General features: G+C 41.3%; 1 protein-coding gene across 2 annotated transcripts in view; it reads right to left on the bottom strand.

Moving 5' to 3' along the window:
* The window catches only part of SLK (STE20 like kinase), a 61,819-nt gene extending 51,200 nt beyond the window's left edge, over positions 1–10,619 (bottom strand). For both annotated transcript variants that reach the window (XM_004050049.5, XM_004050048.5), the window contains exon 1: positions 9,859–10,619. In XM_004050049.5, coding sequence (XP_004050097.5) covers positions 9,859–10,008 — 150 coding nt within the window. In that variant the 5' untranslated portion in view covers positions 10,009–10,619. The remainder of the gene's footprint in view (positions 1–9,858) is intronic.
* Between the last annotated feature and the right edge of the window lie 3,593 nt (positions 10,620–14,212).

Genomic DNA, 14,212 nt, shown 5'->3' with positions numbered 1-14,212 from the left:
ATAATTGAAAGAAGAGAAAATCCTTAAGAAAATGAAAAAGAGAAACATAATGAATGGATAAATGGATGAATGGATGGATAGACGTGTGTAATAAAGTCAGTATAGCAAAATATGAACAGCTGTAGAATCTAGGTAGTTGATATGTGTATGTTCTCTATACAACTTTTTTTACATATCAACATTTTTATAGGATTGAAAAACTTCAATGTTGAGGGGAAAATAAACAATAAGAGCACTCAATAAGGTTAAGATATTACAGAATAGTAATTAATAGCTTTCTTATATACAAACAATAATTGCAAAACATAATGGAAGAACTATCCCATTCAAAATAGTAGCTGGAAAGATAAACTATCAAGGCAAAAATTTAACAAGGAAATGCAGAACTTATATGAAAAAATATTAAAATTTTAAGAGATAATAGTTGTTTGCTGTTGTTGTTTGAGACGAGGTCTTGCTCTGTCACCAAGGCTGGAGTGCAGTGGCACAATCACAGCTCACTGCAGCCTCCACCAAGTTCAAGGGATCCTCCCACTTCAGCCTCTCCAGCAGCTGTGACCACAGGTGAGTGCCATCATGCCCAGCTAATTTTTTTTACTACTTTCCGTAGACATGGGGTCTCGCTACGTTGCCCAGGCTGTTCTTGAATTCCTGGGCTCAAGCAATCCTACTGCCTCAAACTTATAAAGTGCTGGGATTACAGGCATGAGTCACTGCACCTGGCCAGATAACAGTTTTTATTGAGGTTTTGGGGCAAGCAAAAATAGAGTTTGTTCATTCTGTTTATTTTCAACCTTTGTTTTCTAATAAATTTATTTTCTAATTTAAAAATACCTCTATGGATCAGGAAAAAGAATTAAATAAATGAAAAGCAATCTACATTGTGGAAAAAGGACCTCATATCCTACAAATCATTAAGGAAAATATAAATAACCAAAAATTTTAATAGACAAATGAATAACACAGATGAATCCTGAAAAATTACACTCAACCAGTGGTGCTGATTTTGCCATCCAGGAGACATTTGGCAATGTCTGGAAGTATTTTAGGTTGTCACAAAGGGGTAGGGTCAGGGATGCATCCTACAGTGCATAGGACAGCCCTCCACAAAAAAGGATTATCCTGTCCAAAACGGCTGTAGTGCCAACACTGAGAAACCCTGTGCTAAGTGCAAAAAGCCATACATATTAAGAATACATATTGTATGTTTCCACTTATTAAAAAATTCTAGAAAAGGCAAAATTACAGAGCCATTCCGAAAGCAAGTAAGGGCTATCTTGAGCTTGGTGTGGGAATAGAGACTGACTGCAAAATAGCCACATGAGAAATTTCTGGGGGTGACAGAAAGCTTCCAAAGCTGGATTGTAGTAATGGCTGCAAAACTATACAGATTTACTAAAACTCACAAAATTATATGGGTGAATTTTGTGGTATATAAATTATACCTCAAAATAGAGCTTTTTTTTTAATTGGGCAAATAACCAGGAATTCCACCAAAAAAAGATACCCAAATATTGAATAAGCACATAAAAAGGCACTCAACTTCATTAGTCATCAGGAAAATGTAAATAAAACCACTTACACTCAACAGAATGGCTAACAAAAAACATTAAAGATAATATTAAAAGCAATACCAAGTGTAAGTGAAGACACAGAGCAACTGGGAAAACTCCCATACCCTACTGATGGGAGTGTAAATTGGTATAACCGCTTTGGAAGATATGTATAACCTATGACCTAGAAAATTCCTTCCCGGTATATATCCAACAGAAATAATGGCACATGTGCACCAAAATGCACAAGAATATTCATGAATCGTATTTTTTGTTTTTTAATTTAAAAAAATTAAGGCTGGACATGGTGGCTCACACCTGTAATCTTAGCAATTTGGGAGGCCGAGGTGGGCAGATCACTTGAGCCTAAGAATTTGAGACCAGCCTGGGCAACATGGCAAAATCCCGTCTCTACAAAAAATATAAAAATTAGCTGGGCATGGTAGCAGGTGCCTACAGTCCCAGCTACTTGGGAGGCTGGGGTGGGAGGATCACCTGAGCCCGGGGAGTTGATCGCGCCACTGCACTCCAGCCTGGATGACAGAGGTGAGACTCTGTCTCAAGAAAAAATAATAATAATAAAACAAATAAAGATAGGGTCTCCCTATGTTGCCCAGGCTGGTCTTGAACTCCTGGGCTCAAGTGACCCTCCCACCTTGGCATCCCAAAGTGCTGGGATTACAGGCGTGAGCCCCTGCACCGGGCCGTGAATCATATTTTTAACATACAAAAAGTGAAAACAATCCAAATACTACAGAATGGATAAACTATAATATTTCATAAAATACCATAAAGCAAAGAAAAAGATCAAATTACTACTATATGCAACAACATGGATGAAACTCATTCATATAATGTTTGGCAAAAGAAGCCCAACACAAAGGAATATATTAAATGATTACAGGATTAAAAGAATCATGTAAATGATTATATTTATATGAAGCCCAAAAACATACCAATAAGACTGCAGTAGTCTGAGTAAGAGATGATAGCAGCTTTGACTAGTGAAATGACAGTGAAGAAAGAAAGAAGTATTTTTGAGAAATATTTAGTAGGTAGAATTAACAGGCCTTGGTGTTTAATTAGGTTTGGTGGGGAAGGCAGTAACAGGTGTTAAAAATGATCTCTAGGTCTCTGGCCTATGCAACTGGTAGATGGAAGTGGTAATTACTGAGTGGGAAGACAGAAGGAGCAAATTTGTGACTGACATCATGAGCTGAATTAGTTCATGTTTTGGACTTGCAGTTTAAGGTATCTGTGAGACATCCAAGCAGAAATCTCTAACAGACAGTTGGATGTGTGGATCTGGAGTTCAAAAGGGAGGTCTTAGGGTAAAGATAGAAATTGCATTTAGATGGTAATTGAAGCCATGGGAGAAGACTGGTTCTCTTAAGAAAAGGAGAAGGTGGCCTATACCCAAGCCCTGTGGAATTCCCACACCTTAAAGTCAGAAAGAGGAAGAACCAGCAAAGGAGTGTGACGAACAGACACAGAGGTGGAAGGAAAATCAAGAGTATGGTGACTTAAAAGCCAAAAGATGGGCCAGGTGCGATGGCTCACACCTGTAATCCCAGCACTTTGGGAGGCTGAGGCGGGTGGATCACGAGGTCAAGAGATCGCGACCATCCTGGCCAACATGGTGAAACCCTGTCTCTACTAAAAAAAAAAAAAAAAAAAAAAAAAAATAGAAAAAATTAGCCGGGCGTGGTAGCAGGCACCTGTAGTCCCACCTACTCGGGAGGCTGAAGCAGGAGAATGGCGTGAACCCGGGAGGCAGAGCTTGCAGTGAGCTGAGATCGCGCCACTGCACTCCAGCCTGGGTGACAGAGCGAGACTCCATCTCAAAAAAAAAAAAAAAAAAAAAAAAAGGCCAAAAGATGAACTTTTTAAAGGAAAGAATGGCCAAGTATCTCAAATGGTAATGATAGGTCAAGTAAGATGGTAAGTGTCCCCTGAATTTAGGGACATGAAGAATCTTAAGACCATGGCAAGAGTCATTATTGGGGGAAGTGGTGGGTGGAGGCTGTCAAATAAATAATACAAGAAAATGTCACAGAACTGAAGGACATAAGTCTTTGGATTGAAAGGACTAACCAACAGCACAGCAAAACGAAAGAAGAAGAAAAGACCTACATCAAAGTACATCACCACGAACAGAGGATAAAAGAAAATCCTAAAGGCTATTAAGAGAAAAAGATGGCAAAGGATCCAGGAAGCCAAATGGCATCAGACATTCAACAGCAACTCTTGCAGCCAAAAGATAATGAATGGAAGAAAGTCTTCAAAACTAACAAATTCTAAATCTTAAAAATTATTTAAAAACTTACTTTTGAACTAGAATTATATATATTAAGTTGTGACCTTATAATAAAGACATACTTAGACAGGCAAGTTCTTAAAAAATATGTTTTCCATGGATCCTTTCTCAGAAGGCTACTAAAGGTTGTACACAACAAAAACAAGGAGGAAATTCTAACAGGAAAAACAAAGTATTTAAAACTCCTTGAAGTAGTTTGTGTTCCCACTTCTAGGGAAAAAAACTGTAACTCATTATTAAGATAGTAAAAAAGACCTAAACAGAGATAAAACATGCACAGGTGGGAAGACTCAATATCAAAGAGAGGTTAATTTTTCCAAAACTGATTTATAAATTCAATGAAATCTCTCCAAAAAAACACAGATTTTTTGTGGCACTCAACCAGGCTAACTGGAAAATGTACATAGAAGCCCTAAGGGCCAACAATACTACTAAACTATGTTGAAGAAGCAGCAGAAATTTATTTTAATGCTTTCCTAATTAAGACAGTGGGATACTGGTATAGGAATAGACAAATAGATCAATGAAGAGAACAGAGAATGCAGAAACAGACACATGCTACGTAACAGGGCACTGCAGAGCAGTGGGGAATTATTTTTCTTCCCAGCAAATAGTTCTGGGACAATTGTGTATCCATACGAGGAAAAAAATGAAACTGGACCCCTACCTCATACCATTTACAAAAATCTATTCTAGGTAGATTATAGATCTAATTGTTAAAGAAAAGCAAAATCATAAAGCTTTTAGAAGATAATATAGAAGATTATCTTCATGATCACACATTAGGAAGAAATGTCTTAAACATAACACAAAAAGCATCAACTGTAAAGGAAAAAACTGACAAATTGGACCATGTTAAATAATTCATAAAAAGACACTACAGTGAGAATGAAAAGACAGGTCTCAGAATGAGACTATATTAGCAATAACTATCACCAGCAAATGGTTAAAATTCAAAACACATATATTGTACACACACACAATCAACATATAAACAAAAAGACTTCAACAGAAAAATGAATAAGAGACTTGAACACAAAAGAAATTCAAATTACCAAAAACATATTAAAAGAATTACTTTTAGTAATCTGTGAAAGGTGAATTAAATGCACAATGAGAAATGTAACACATTATCAGCCTGTCAAAACTTTAAAATTCTGACAATATTAAATGTTAGCAAAGATGCAGAGCAAGGAAATTATTATTATTATTATTTTTTTTTTTTTTTTTGAGACGGAGTCTTGCTCTTTCGCCCAGGCTGGAGTGCAGTGGTGCGATCCCGGCTCACTGCAAGCTCCTCCTCCCGGGTTCACGCTATTCTCCTGCCTCAGCCTCCCGAGTAGCTGGGACTACAGGCGCCTGCCACCACGCCCGGCTAATTTTTTGTATTTTTAGTAGAGACGGGGTTTCACCGTGTTAGCCAGGATGGTCTCGATCTCCTGACTTCGTGATCCGCCCGCCTCGGCCTCCCAAAGTGCTGGGAATACAGGCATGAGCCACCGCGCCTGGCAGGGCAAGGAAATTCTTAAACTGCTGGTGGGAATGTAAACTTGTATAATTAGTTTGGCATCATCTGGTAAAATTAAAGATACACTACCCTATAACCTAGCAATTCCATTCCTGGATTAACTCTTAGTGAAACTCATGCATATGTGCAACTACCGTTTTGTGTAAGAGCCAAAAACTGGAAGCAACCAATATATCCATTAATAGTACAATAGTAAATAATTGGTGATATCATCATATAATAGAATACAATGCTACAACGAAAAAGAACTACAGCTCTATGTAATAAAGATGAACCTCACAAACACAATACTGACTTTGAAAGAGGCAAGACACAAAAGAATATGTTCAATATGATTCCATTCATATAAAGTTCAAGTGCATACAAAACTAAATTTATAACATTTAGGGATATAATCCTAGATAGTAAATGATTAAGAAAAGCAAATAAATGAATAACTTAAAGATAGGATAGTGGTTTCCTTTAGGGAGAGAGAAGATATTAGATACAGAAAGGAGGCAAGAGGGATTCTCGGATGTTAGCAGAATTCCTTGACACTGACAGTTGTTAATAATAATTCACTTTATTATCTGCTAAATGTATATGTTTCCATACTTTTTAATACAAAGATTATATATTTTACTATTTTTTAAAAGGCACACAGCCATCAGTTGTCATATAAAAACTACTTTCATCCAGCACACAGCCAAGAGTTTAGTTTCAACTGGTTTAACAGATAAAACAGCTTTCTAGAAATGCAATTCAATTCATAATCTTATGTCATTCTTTTTTTCTGTTAAAAACAAGAGAAATCCAGCAGGGGGTGAGGGGCAGTGGCTCATGCCTCTAATCCCAACACTTTGGGAGGCGAAGGCAGGCGGATCACCTGAGGTCAGGAAAGGCCACCCTGGCAAACATGGTGAAACCCCGTCTCTACTAAAAACACAAAAAATTAGCCCGGCACGGTGGTGCGTGCCTGTAATCCCAACTACTCCGGAGGCTGAGGCAGGAGAATTGCTTGAACCTGGGAGGCGGAGGTTGCAGTGAGCCGAGATTGCGCCACGGCACTGCAGCCTGGGCGACAGAGAGGGGCTCCATCTCAAAACAAAACAAAACAACAACAACAAAAAAAGAGAAATCCAAAGATAAAATATTGTGAAGGATATTACATATCTTCATTTATATATCAAATAATACTATTTTTAAAAGAGAAAATAAATTTAAAGTAGTGAAGCTTTTTCAGGCAAGGAAGTAACTGTTAAATGTGTACAGTGCTGGACTGAGTGGAAGGAATACAACAAGTACACGATGGAAGAATGACTCAGACTAAATACACAACATGATTACCTATAGGTTACACATCCCAAATCTGAAAATCTAATCTGAAATGCTCCAAAATCTGAAACTTTCTGAGTGCTAACATGACATGATGTTCAAAGGAAATGATCACTAGAGCATTTTCATTTTCAGATGTTCAATAACTAAGTATAATGCAAATATTATAAAATCCAAAAAATTCCAAAATCCAAAACACTTCTGGTCCCAAGCATTTGGGAAATGGGATACTCAACCTCATCTCTATTTACAATATAATCTTTGTAACAGTTACTAATTTCTGTAAGCAAATGATAGTTAGAATCAAGTTTATAAACAGTTTTCTACTACATACTACTACGTACTATGTTAAGGTTCCATAGCTTTTTCTTCCAAATATAAGGAAGTTTATAAATCCTCAATTTCTATGGAATCTTGAAAAACAAAAACTTTTAGAAAAAAGAGGCCATAAGAAGTCAGATAAGTTTTAATTTCAAATTTGTTTTTTAAAAAACTCATACCCTACTCCTTAGAAGCAGAGTAGTGAAATGAAAAAAGAAAAAATAGTGCCAGCCCGTGCTCTTCAAATATCATACTAAAATACAGTCATCAAGATCACAGAAATTCTCCTCGACACAATTTTATAGTGCTCAAATAACTACATGAAATAAGACTCTTGTTCTTCAGAAATTTTTCAATTAATGTCTCAGTATAGGAAGATAGATCACATTTTGCAGAAAGTGTCATGAAAGAATAACACAGGGCTTTAGTATCTCCACACAGTCTGCCCATGCCATTAGAAACCAACAAAATGGTTTATTATCTTCTTGGTTCCTTTTCCTATCTCATCCCAAATTTTGCATCTATGAGCTGTAAATGTAATAACAGTAACTTCTACCATTTACTGAGCCCTTTCCATGTGCCTTATATTATCTTCTTCAATCCTCACACTGAGGATGTCTTATGGATGAGCAAAGTTAGGCATAGGACAAATAAGAAACTTGCTCAAGGTCATATGCTGCTATTGAGTGGGAGAGCTAAGTTATATTCCAACTCCAGAGCCAGTGCTCTTACTACTAAGCTGTTTATATTCGATAAAACTTATTTACACCATGTAAACTGCCCATAATCACCTACCACCTTCTAACTACAAGATTCTAGGTGCCTTGGGCATTTATTTTTGCCTTTCCAGGCTAATTACATACTCACAGAACTTTAATGGGTGAAAGAATCTAAACTCCTAAGAAAGTTAATATTATGGCTAAGAAAAGGGAGGTCCAGAGAAGTTAAGTGTTTTGTCCAGGATTACAACGCTGGTTTGTGACAGCCAGCACTAAAACACAACTCTTGATTCCCAGGAGTGATCTTCCCACTACAATGAAGCCTTGCATCTTACGAAGCTCTTGCTGAAGCCCATACTCTACCCTCCACACAAATAACAAAGCTTATTTTGCCAACTTCCACAGCCTATGATAGCTTCCACGACAGCATTCATATGCAGACAAAACACATTCTTTCATTTCAACAAATAAACAGACACATCACTATACGCTAAGGCAGTGAATGAACCCAAATATGTATCATAATTTTGGCCCTTAATTTTATTATAGAAACATAAACATATTAACTGTAATAAGTGACAAGTGCTATAATAGCCATGTGAACAACGTGTTCTGAAAGCACACAGAGAGGAGTAGATATTTTAGCCTGGATAAAGAATGAGGACTGGGGGTTTGACAAGATGCATTTGAGGCAGGGCAGAGGCAGAAGTGTAATGGTGCTTAGAAAGTAGTAGGCAGCCGGGGACGGTGGCTCACGCCTGTAATCCTAGCACTTTGGGAGGCCGAGGCGGGCGGATCACCTGAGGTCGGGAGTTCAAGACCAGCCTGACCAACATGGAGAAACCCTGTCTCTACTAAAAATACAAAATTAGCCGGGCATGGTGGCGTATGCCTGTAAACCCAGCTACTACGGGAGGCTGAGGCAGGAGAATCGCTTGAACCCGGGAGGGGGAGGTTGCAGTGAGCCGAGATCGCGCTATTGCACTCCAGCCTGGGCAAAAGCGGCGAAACTCCGTCTCAAAAAAAAAAGAAAGTAGTAGGCAAAATGCTCTCATTTCTACCAGTGACTGTTAAAATAAAAAACAATACTAAATATGGGCTCAGAAGACCTGAGTTCAAGTCTAGGCTGAGACTCATGTGACTGTGAACAATTTCAATATCTTCATCTGTGAAATGTGGATACTAATACTGACCTGCCTACCTCACAAGATTTTTGTGGGGGCCAAATTATTTGAAAGTACTTAAAAACTTCAAAGTCCTGTATAAACATAAGTTATTTTCTTACGTTTTCACTTCTAGGCAACCCTGTGGGTCCTTCCCCTAAACGCTGTCTCATAAAAAATTCGCCCTTCAGGATGAAAATACTCCAATGACATCATTCATATGTTCCTTAGGAGATATTAAATAGTTAACATTAATGCCTTCAGGTTGAAACGCCAAGCCTCTTTCTATTGAAATAAATACTTGCGTGTGTGTTTTTAATTTCTTAAGCGCTGATACTGACTTCTAGTCAATGCTTACCATAAATATATTTAAAACTAGTACCACATGAAGGTTTTTTGGAAATTTTGTCAGAAATTCCATTATATTTTATAGTATGCTGTCAAGCAACTAACTCAAGAAGAGACTGCAAGTAGCAATCACTTTGATCCCAACTAGTTCTGTATTAGCTCTAGATACAACCAAATATATACCCTGGACCCTAAAAACAGAACTGTTGGAGTACAAGCATGCACGCGAATGCAGTCAGTAGACAAATCCACTGCAAAGTGCAATGAGTTTCTCATTCTAAAATACTTGAAGGGCACAACCAGACCCCTCCTATAAATTAAAGAACACTCTCATTTCCTTTGAAGTTTGAAAGAGTAGACTTTATAACCCTGTCTCCCTTTCCAATCGCTCTTTAAACTCCATCCAGGCCCCATTTTGTTCCACCGTAAACCCGACTTCTTAGCTACTCCTTGGATGATCAGCCAAGTAAAGTTGCATCGAACCGTAACAGTCAAAAGGACAGGAAAGGGACCAGGGGAGCAGAAGTCCTCCCGCCACACCAGGCCAGTGGCTGTTTTATCTTCGCAGTACAACTTCCCGTTTTCCCCCTCTTACCTTGTACACTTTCCCAAAGGCTCCGTCGCCCAGTTCTCCTATAATCTCCCAAAAGTCTTCGGGGTTCAGGTCCCTCTTCACGTGTTCGTACTGCTTCTTCTTCTTCTCGCTCCCCAACTTGAAGATCTTACGGAAATTGAAGAAGGACATTTTTCCTCCCAACACAGAGTTCCTTGCACTTAACGACTAAAAACAATAAAAGGCAAAGTTTCTCTTCCCTGCTCTCCCGCGCGAGCCCGGCTGGCGGCGGCGGGCGCGGCGTCCCTCGGCCCCCGCAGCTCCGGCCGGGCGGTCCCGGGAGAAGGCGGGGCGGCGACCCGGGCTCCGGCCCGCGGTGGGGGTGCTGCGCGAGCGGCCCCTCCGCCGAGCCCGGCCCGCGAGCCGCGCGGTGGGCGCCTCGCCTCCGGCCCACCCTCCGGGAGCGGCACCTGCCCGCAAGCTCGCTCCCACCCGGCCTGGTCCGACGGGTCCGAGCGGTCAGGACTCCCGCGGCGGCGGCTTAGGCCCGTGTCACGGCGAGTCTCCAGGGGCGGCGGCCACTCCGGGAGAGAAGCGGCCGGCGGCCTCGGAGGCGGGCAGTCGAGAAGCCGAGCCCTCCCGCCTCGGGCCGCGAGCCTAGGGTCTCTTCCGCCGCCGTCCGCTCCCGCGGCGCAAGGCCCGCGCGTCCCCTCGGGTCTGGGGCGCCGCCGCCGCCTCCGCCGCCTGTCTCCCTCCCCAGCCCACACAGCCTCGGCCTGGAGCGCGCGCCGACGCCGACTCCGTAGCGCGCCCGCGCGCTTTCCCGGCTGCGCGCCCGCCCGGTCACGCGCCCTGCTCACCGCGCGCTCGCGTGGGGGCGTCCCCTCTGGCCCCGCGCACGCGCGCTACGTCCCTCAGACTGGCTGCCCCCGAGGGTTCGCGTGAGCGGAGCACGGGGCTCGGGGTGCGGGGGGCTGGTGTGATGGACGCATTTGTTCTTTGGTCCCTGACGATTGTTTCTCATTTGCCCTCCAAGCCCCAAATCCTGTCAGTCCACGGCCTTGGTGGAGCGGCCCCCGTGGGACGACCCTGTTGATTGTGCTAGCGGATGTTGTCTCCATTCTGGATCTGGGAAAAACTGTGGAGTGAAAGCCGGACCTGTTAGGGTTGGGACCTGAAAGCGGACTTTTTCGCTCTCAGACGGGCCCCAGGTACAATGAGAGGGGAGTTTGTGTGGTGGTTGTGAGCTTGAGCTTTGGAGAGAGAGATCTGTGACCTTGGGCAGGTGACCTCTCCGAGCCTCGGTTTCCTCGCCGTAAAATGAAGATCCTAATAGTCCCTACCAGAAGGTTGTGAATGAGGCAATAGATGGAAGCCCTTTGCGCGGCCCCTGCACCCGTAAACGCTCAATCTTAGTTCTTACTCTTGTTGTTTTAAGTGTGCAGGCAAGATAGACACAGATACATAAAAACTGTTTAAGACCACTTCTTTTTCTTTCTTTCTTTCTTTTTTTTTTTTTTTTTTGAGACGGAGTCTCGATCTGTCGCCCAGGCTGGAGTGCCGTGGCGCGAACTAGGCTCACTGCAAGCTCCGCCTCCCGGCTTCACGCTATTCTCCTGCCTCAGCCTCCCCAGTAGTTGGGACTACAGGCGCCCGCCACCACGCCCCGCTAATTTTTTTGTATTTTTAGTAGAGACGGGGTTTCACCGTGTTAGCCAGGATGGTCTCGATCTCCTGACCTCGTGATCCGCCCGCCTCGGCCTCCCAAAGTACTGGCGTGAGCCACCGCGCCGGGCCCCCACTTCTCAACTGATGACTGCGACACTCCCTTGGGGGTAAAACTAACTTCTGGCCACCTCCACAACTGTAAACCTGGTGTCACTCTTGGTGACTCCACCTCAGCTAAGGCCCCCACTTCCTGATCTGCCTCCAACCCCCTTGGGCAGCACTCCCTGGTGGGGCAGTGTGGGCGTTGGCTGGAATCCGTCAGGTGGTGACCTACCTTCCCCTCCTCCACCAGACGGGAGCTCTTTCAGGCCAGTAGTTTGTTGTTCATCAAGATATCCAAGTACCCGGCAACATTCCTGGCATATAATAGGAAGGCAGATCTGGTGAATGAATGAATGAATGGCGGTATCTGGAGCAGAGACAATGTATGTATGTATTGCTATTTATATAATGTCTGCCCCCCCCCAGTCATTTTGCCCTTCAGCCCCAAAATGGTATAGCAAAACCCCCCTTCCAGTAAGACGCTTAAGATGATTCAATTCCTTGAGATCCTTCTGTTTTTTAAAGTGTTATTGCAATATATTGATATACAATAAACTGTACATATTTAAAGTGTGCATTTGGTTTTTTTGCTAGTACTTGTTTGCTTTTTTTTAAAATTATACTTCAAGTTCTGGGATACACGTGCAGAACATGTGCAGGTTTGTTACATAGGTATACACGTGCCATGGCGGTTTGCTGCAAGTGTGCACTTTTATATGTTTTGACAAATGTATAGACCTGTGAAAACAATACTATAATTATTTGTAATTATTATCATTTATGGAGAAAATGAAATGCTTAAAAAATAAAATTAAAAGTACTGTAATTCTACTATCCAGACACAACCATTGATAAGAACTTATATTTCAAAACAGGATTTTTTTGGTTGTGCATTAACTTTTTTCAACATGGTTGAGGTTGTACTACATAAAAAGGTTTGCATCCTGCGCTTCGCATATTTCAATACAATTAATAATTGTTCTCTTCCATTATGAGATATTTAGATTACAATTCCTCTGTTTTTAATAAAATACGGATAAATGTCTTTGTACACAAATCTTTTTCCACATATTTGATTATTTCCTTAGGATAAATTGCCAAAAGTAGATTTTGGTCAATGGGTATATGTCTGTTTCCTTATTTTGTTCTTTTCAAAATAGAAAAGACTTTACTATTTTGTCAATTAAAAGATAGTGTATTACTGGCTGGGTGGGGTGGCTCACACCTATAATCCCAGGCTGAGGTGGGAGGATTGCTTGAGCCCAGGAATTTGAGACCAGACTGGGCAACATGGCGAGATCACATCTACCAAAAATTAAAAACAGAAAAATTAGCTGGGCATGGTGGCACTCACCTGTGGTCTCAGCTACTGGGGAGGCTGAGGCAGGAGGATCACTTGGGCCCAAGAGGATGAGGCTGCAGTGAGCCATGTTTGTGCCACTGCACGCCAGCCTGGGCAACTGAGCGAGAACTTGTCTCGAAGAAAAAATAAAAATGAAAGATAGTATATTTTTGTTTTAAATAATTCAAATAATACAGAAATTATAAACTAGGAAGCTGTCTATAGTTCTGTCCTCCTCCTTCCCCCCTACTCATAGTTACCCTCGACCTAACCACTGTTAAAAGTTAAGCCTGTGATGATGGATATATTTATGTAATAGACAGTGGTGATGTACAGTTATCACCCAGCTCATCTAGTTATATACATTAAGTATGAGCAGCTTATTGTATGTCAATCATAATTCAATAAGTGGTTTTTAAAAAGTCACTAACAAAGCAAAGATAAAGTTCTGACACCATTAAGAAATAGAAATAGGCTGGGCACGGGGTCTCACACCTGTAATCCCAGCAATTTGAGAGGCTGAGGTGGGTGGATCACCTGAGGTCAGGAGTTTGAGATGAGCATGGCCAACATGGCAAAACCCCATCTCTAACAAAAATACAAAAATTAGCCGGGTGTGGTGTCATGCATCTGTAATCCCAGCTACTCAGGAGGCTGAGGCAGGAGAATCGCTTGAACCTGGGAGGCAGAGGTTGCAGTGACCTGAGATCGTGCCACTGCACTTCACCTGGGCGACAGAGCTAGACCCTGTCTCAAAAAAAAAAAAAAAAAGAAATAGCAATATTATCATAAATTTTTTCATATATTATGAAAAAAAGAAATGGAAATGAGCCTCTTGTAAAAGCTTTTCCTTTTAATAACATAATACATGGCCAAATAAAAAAAGTTAAGCCCATGAGCATGAGAGAATTTTGGGGGACAATAAAAAACGGTTTTATAACTAGATTATGGTGATGATTTTACACTTAGAATGGGTGAATTATATGCTTTGTAAATTATACCTCAATAAAGCTACTTTGAAAAAGTTAGGCCTATGTATGTTTTTTTCTGTGTGTATGTATGTGTATGTGTGTATTTATATATATATATATAAATATATATATATATATTTTTTTTTAGATGAAGTTTCCGTCTGTCGCCAAGGCTGGAGTGCAGTGGTGTGATCTCGGCTCACTGCAACCTCCACCACCTGGGTTCAAGCAATTCTCCTCCTCAGCCTCTTGAGTAGCTGGGATCACAGGCGCACACCACCAAGCCCGGCTAATTTTTTGTATTTTTAGTAGA

This window comes from Gorilla gorilla, chromosome 8 (assembly GCF_029281585.2).
Source record: "Gorilla gorilla gorilla isolate KB3781 chromosome 8, NHGRI_mGorGor1-v2.1_pri, whole genome shotgun sequence".
Classification (NCBI taxonomy): domain Eukaryota; kingdom Metazoa; phylum Chordata; class Mammalia; order Primates; family Hominidae; genus Gorilla; species Gorilla gorilla.
The sequence above is the reverse complement of the archived record's forward strand: the minus strand, read 5'-3'. Positions and strand labels throughout refer to the sequence as shown.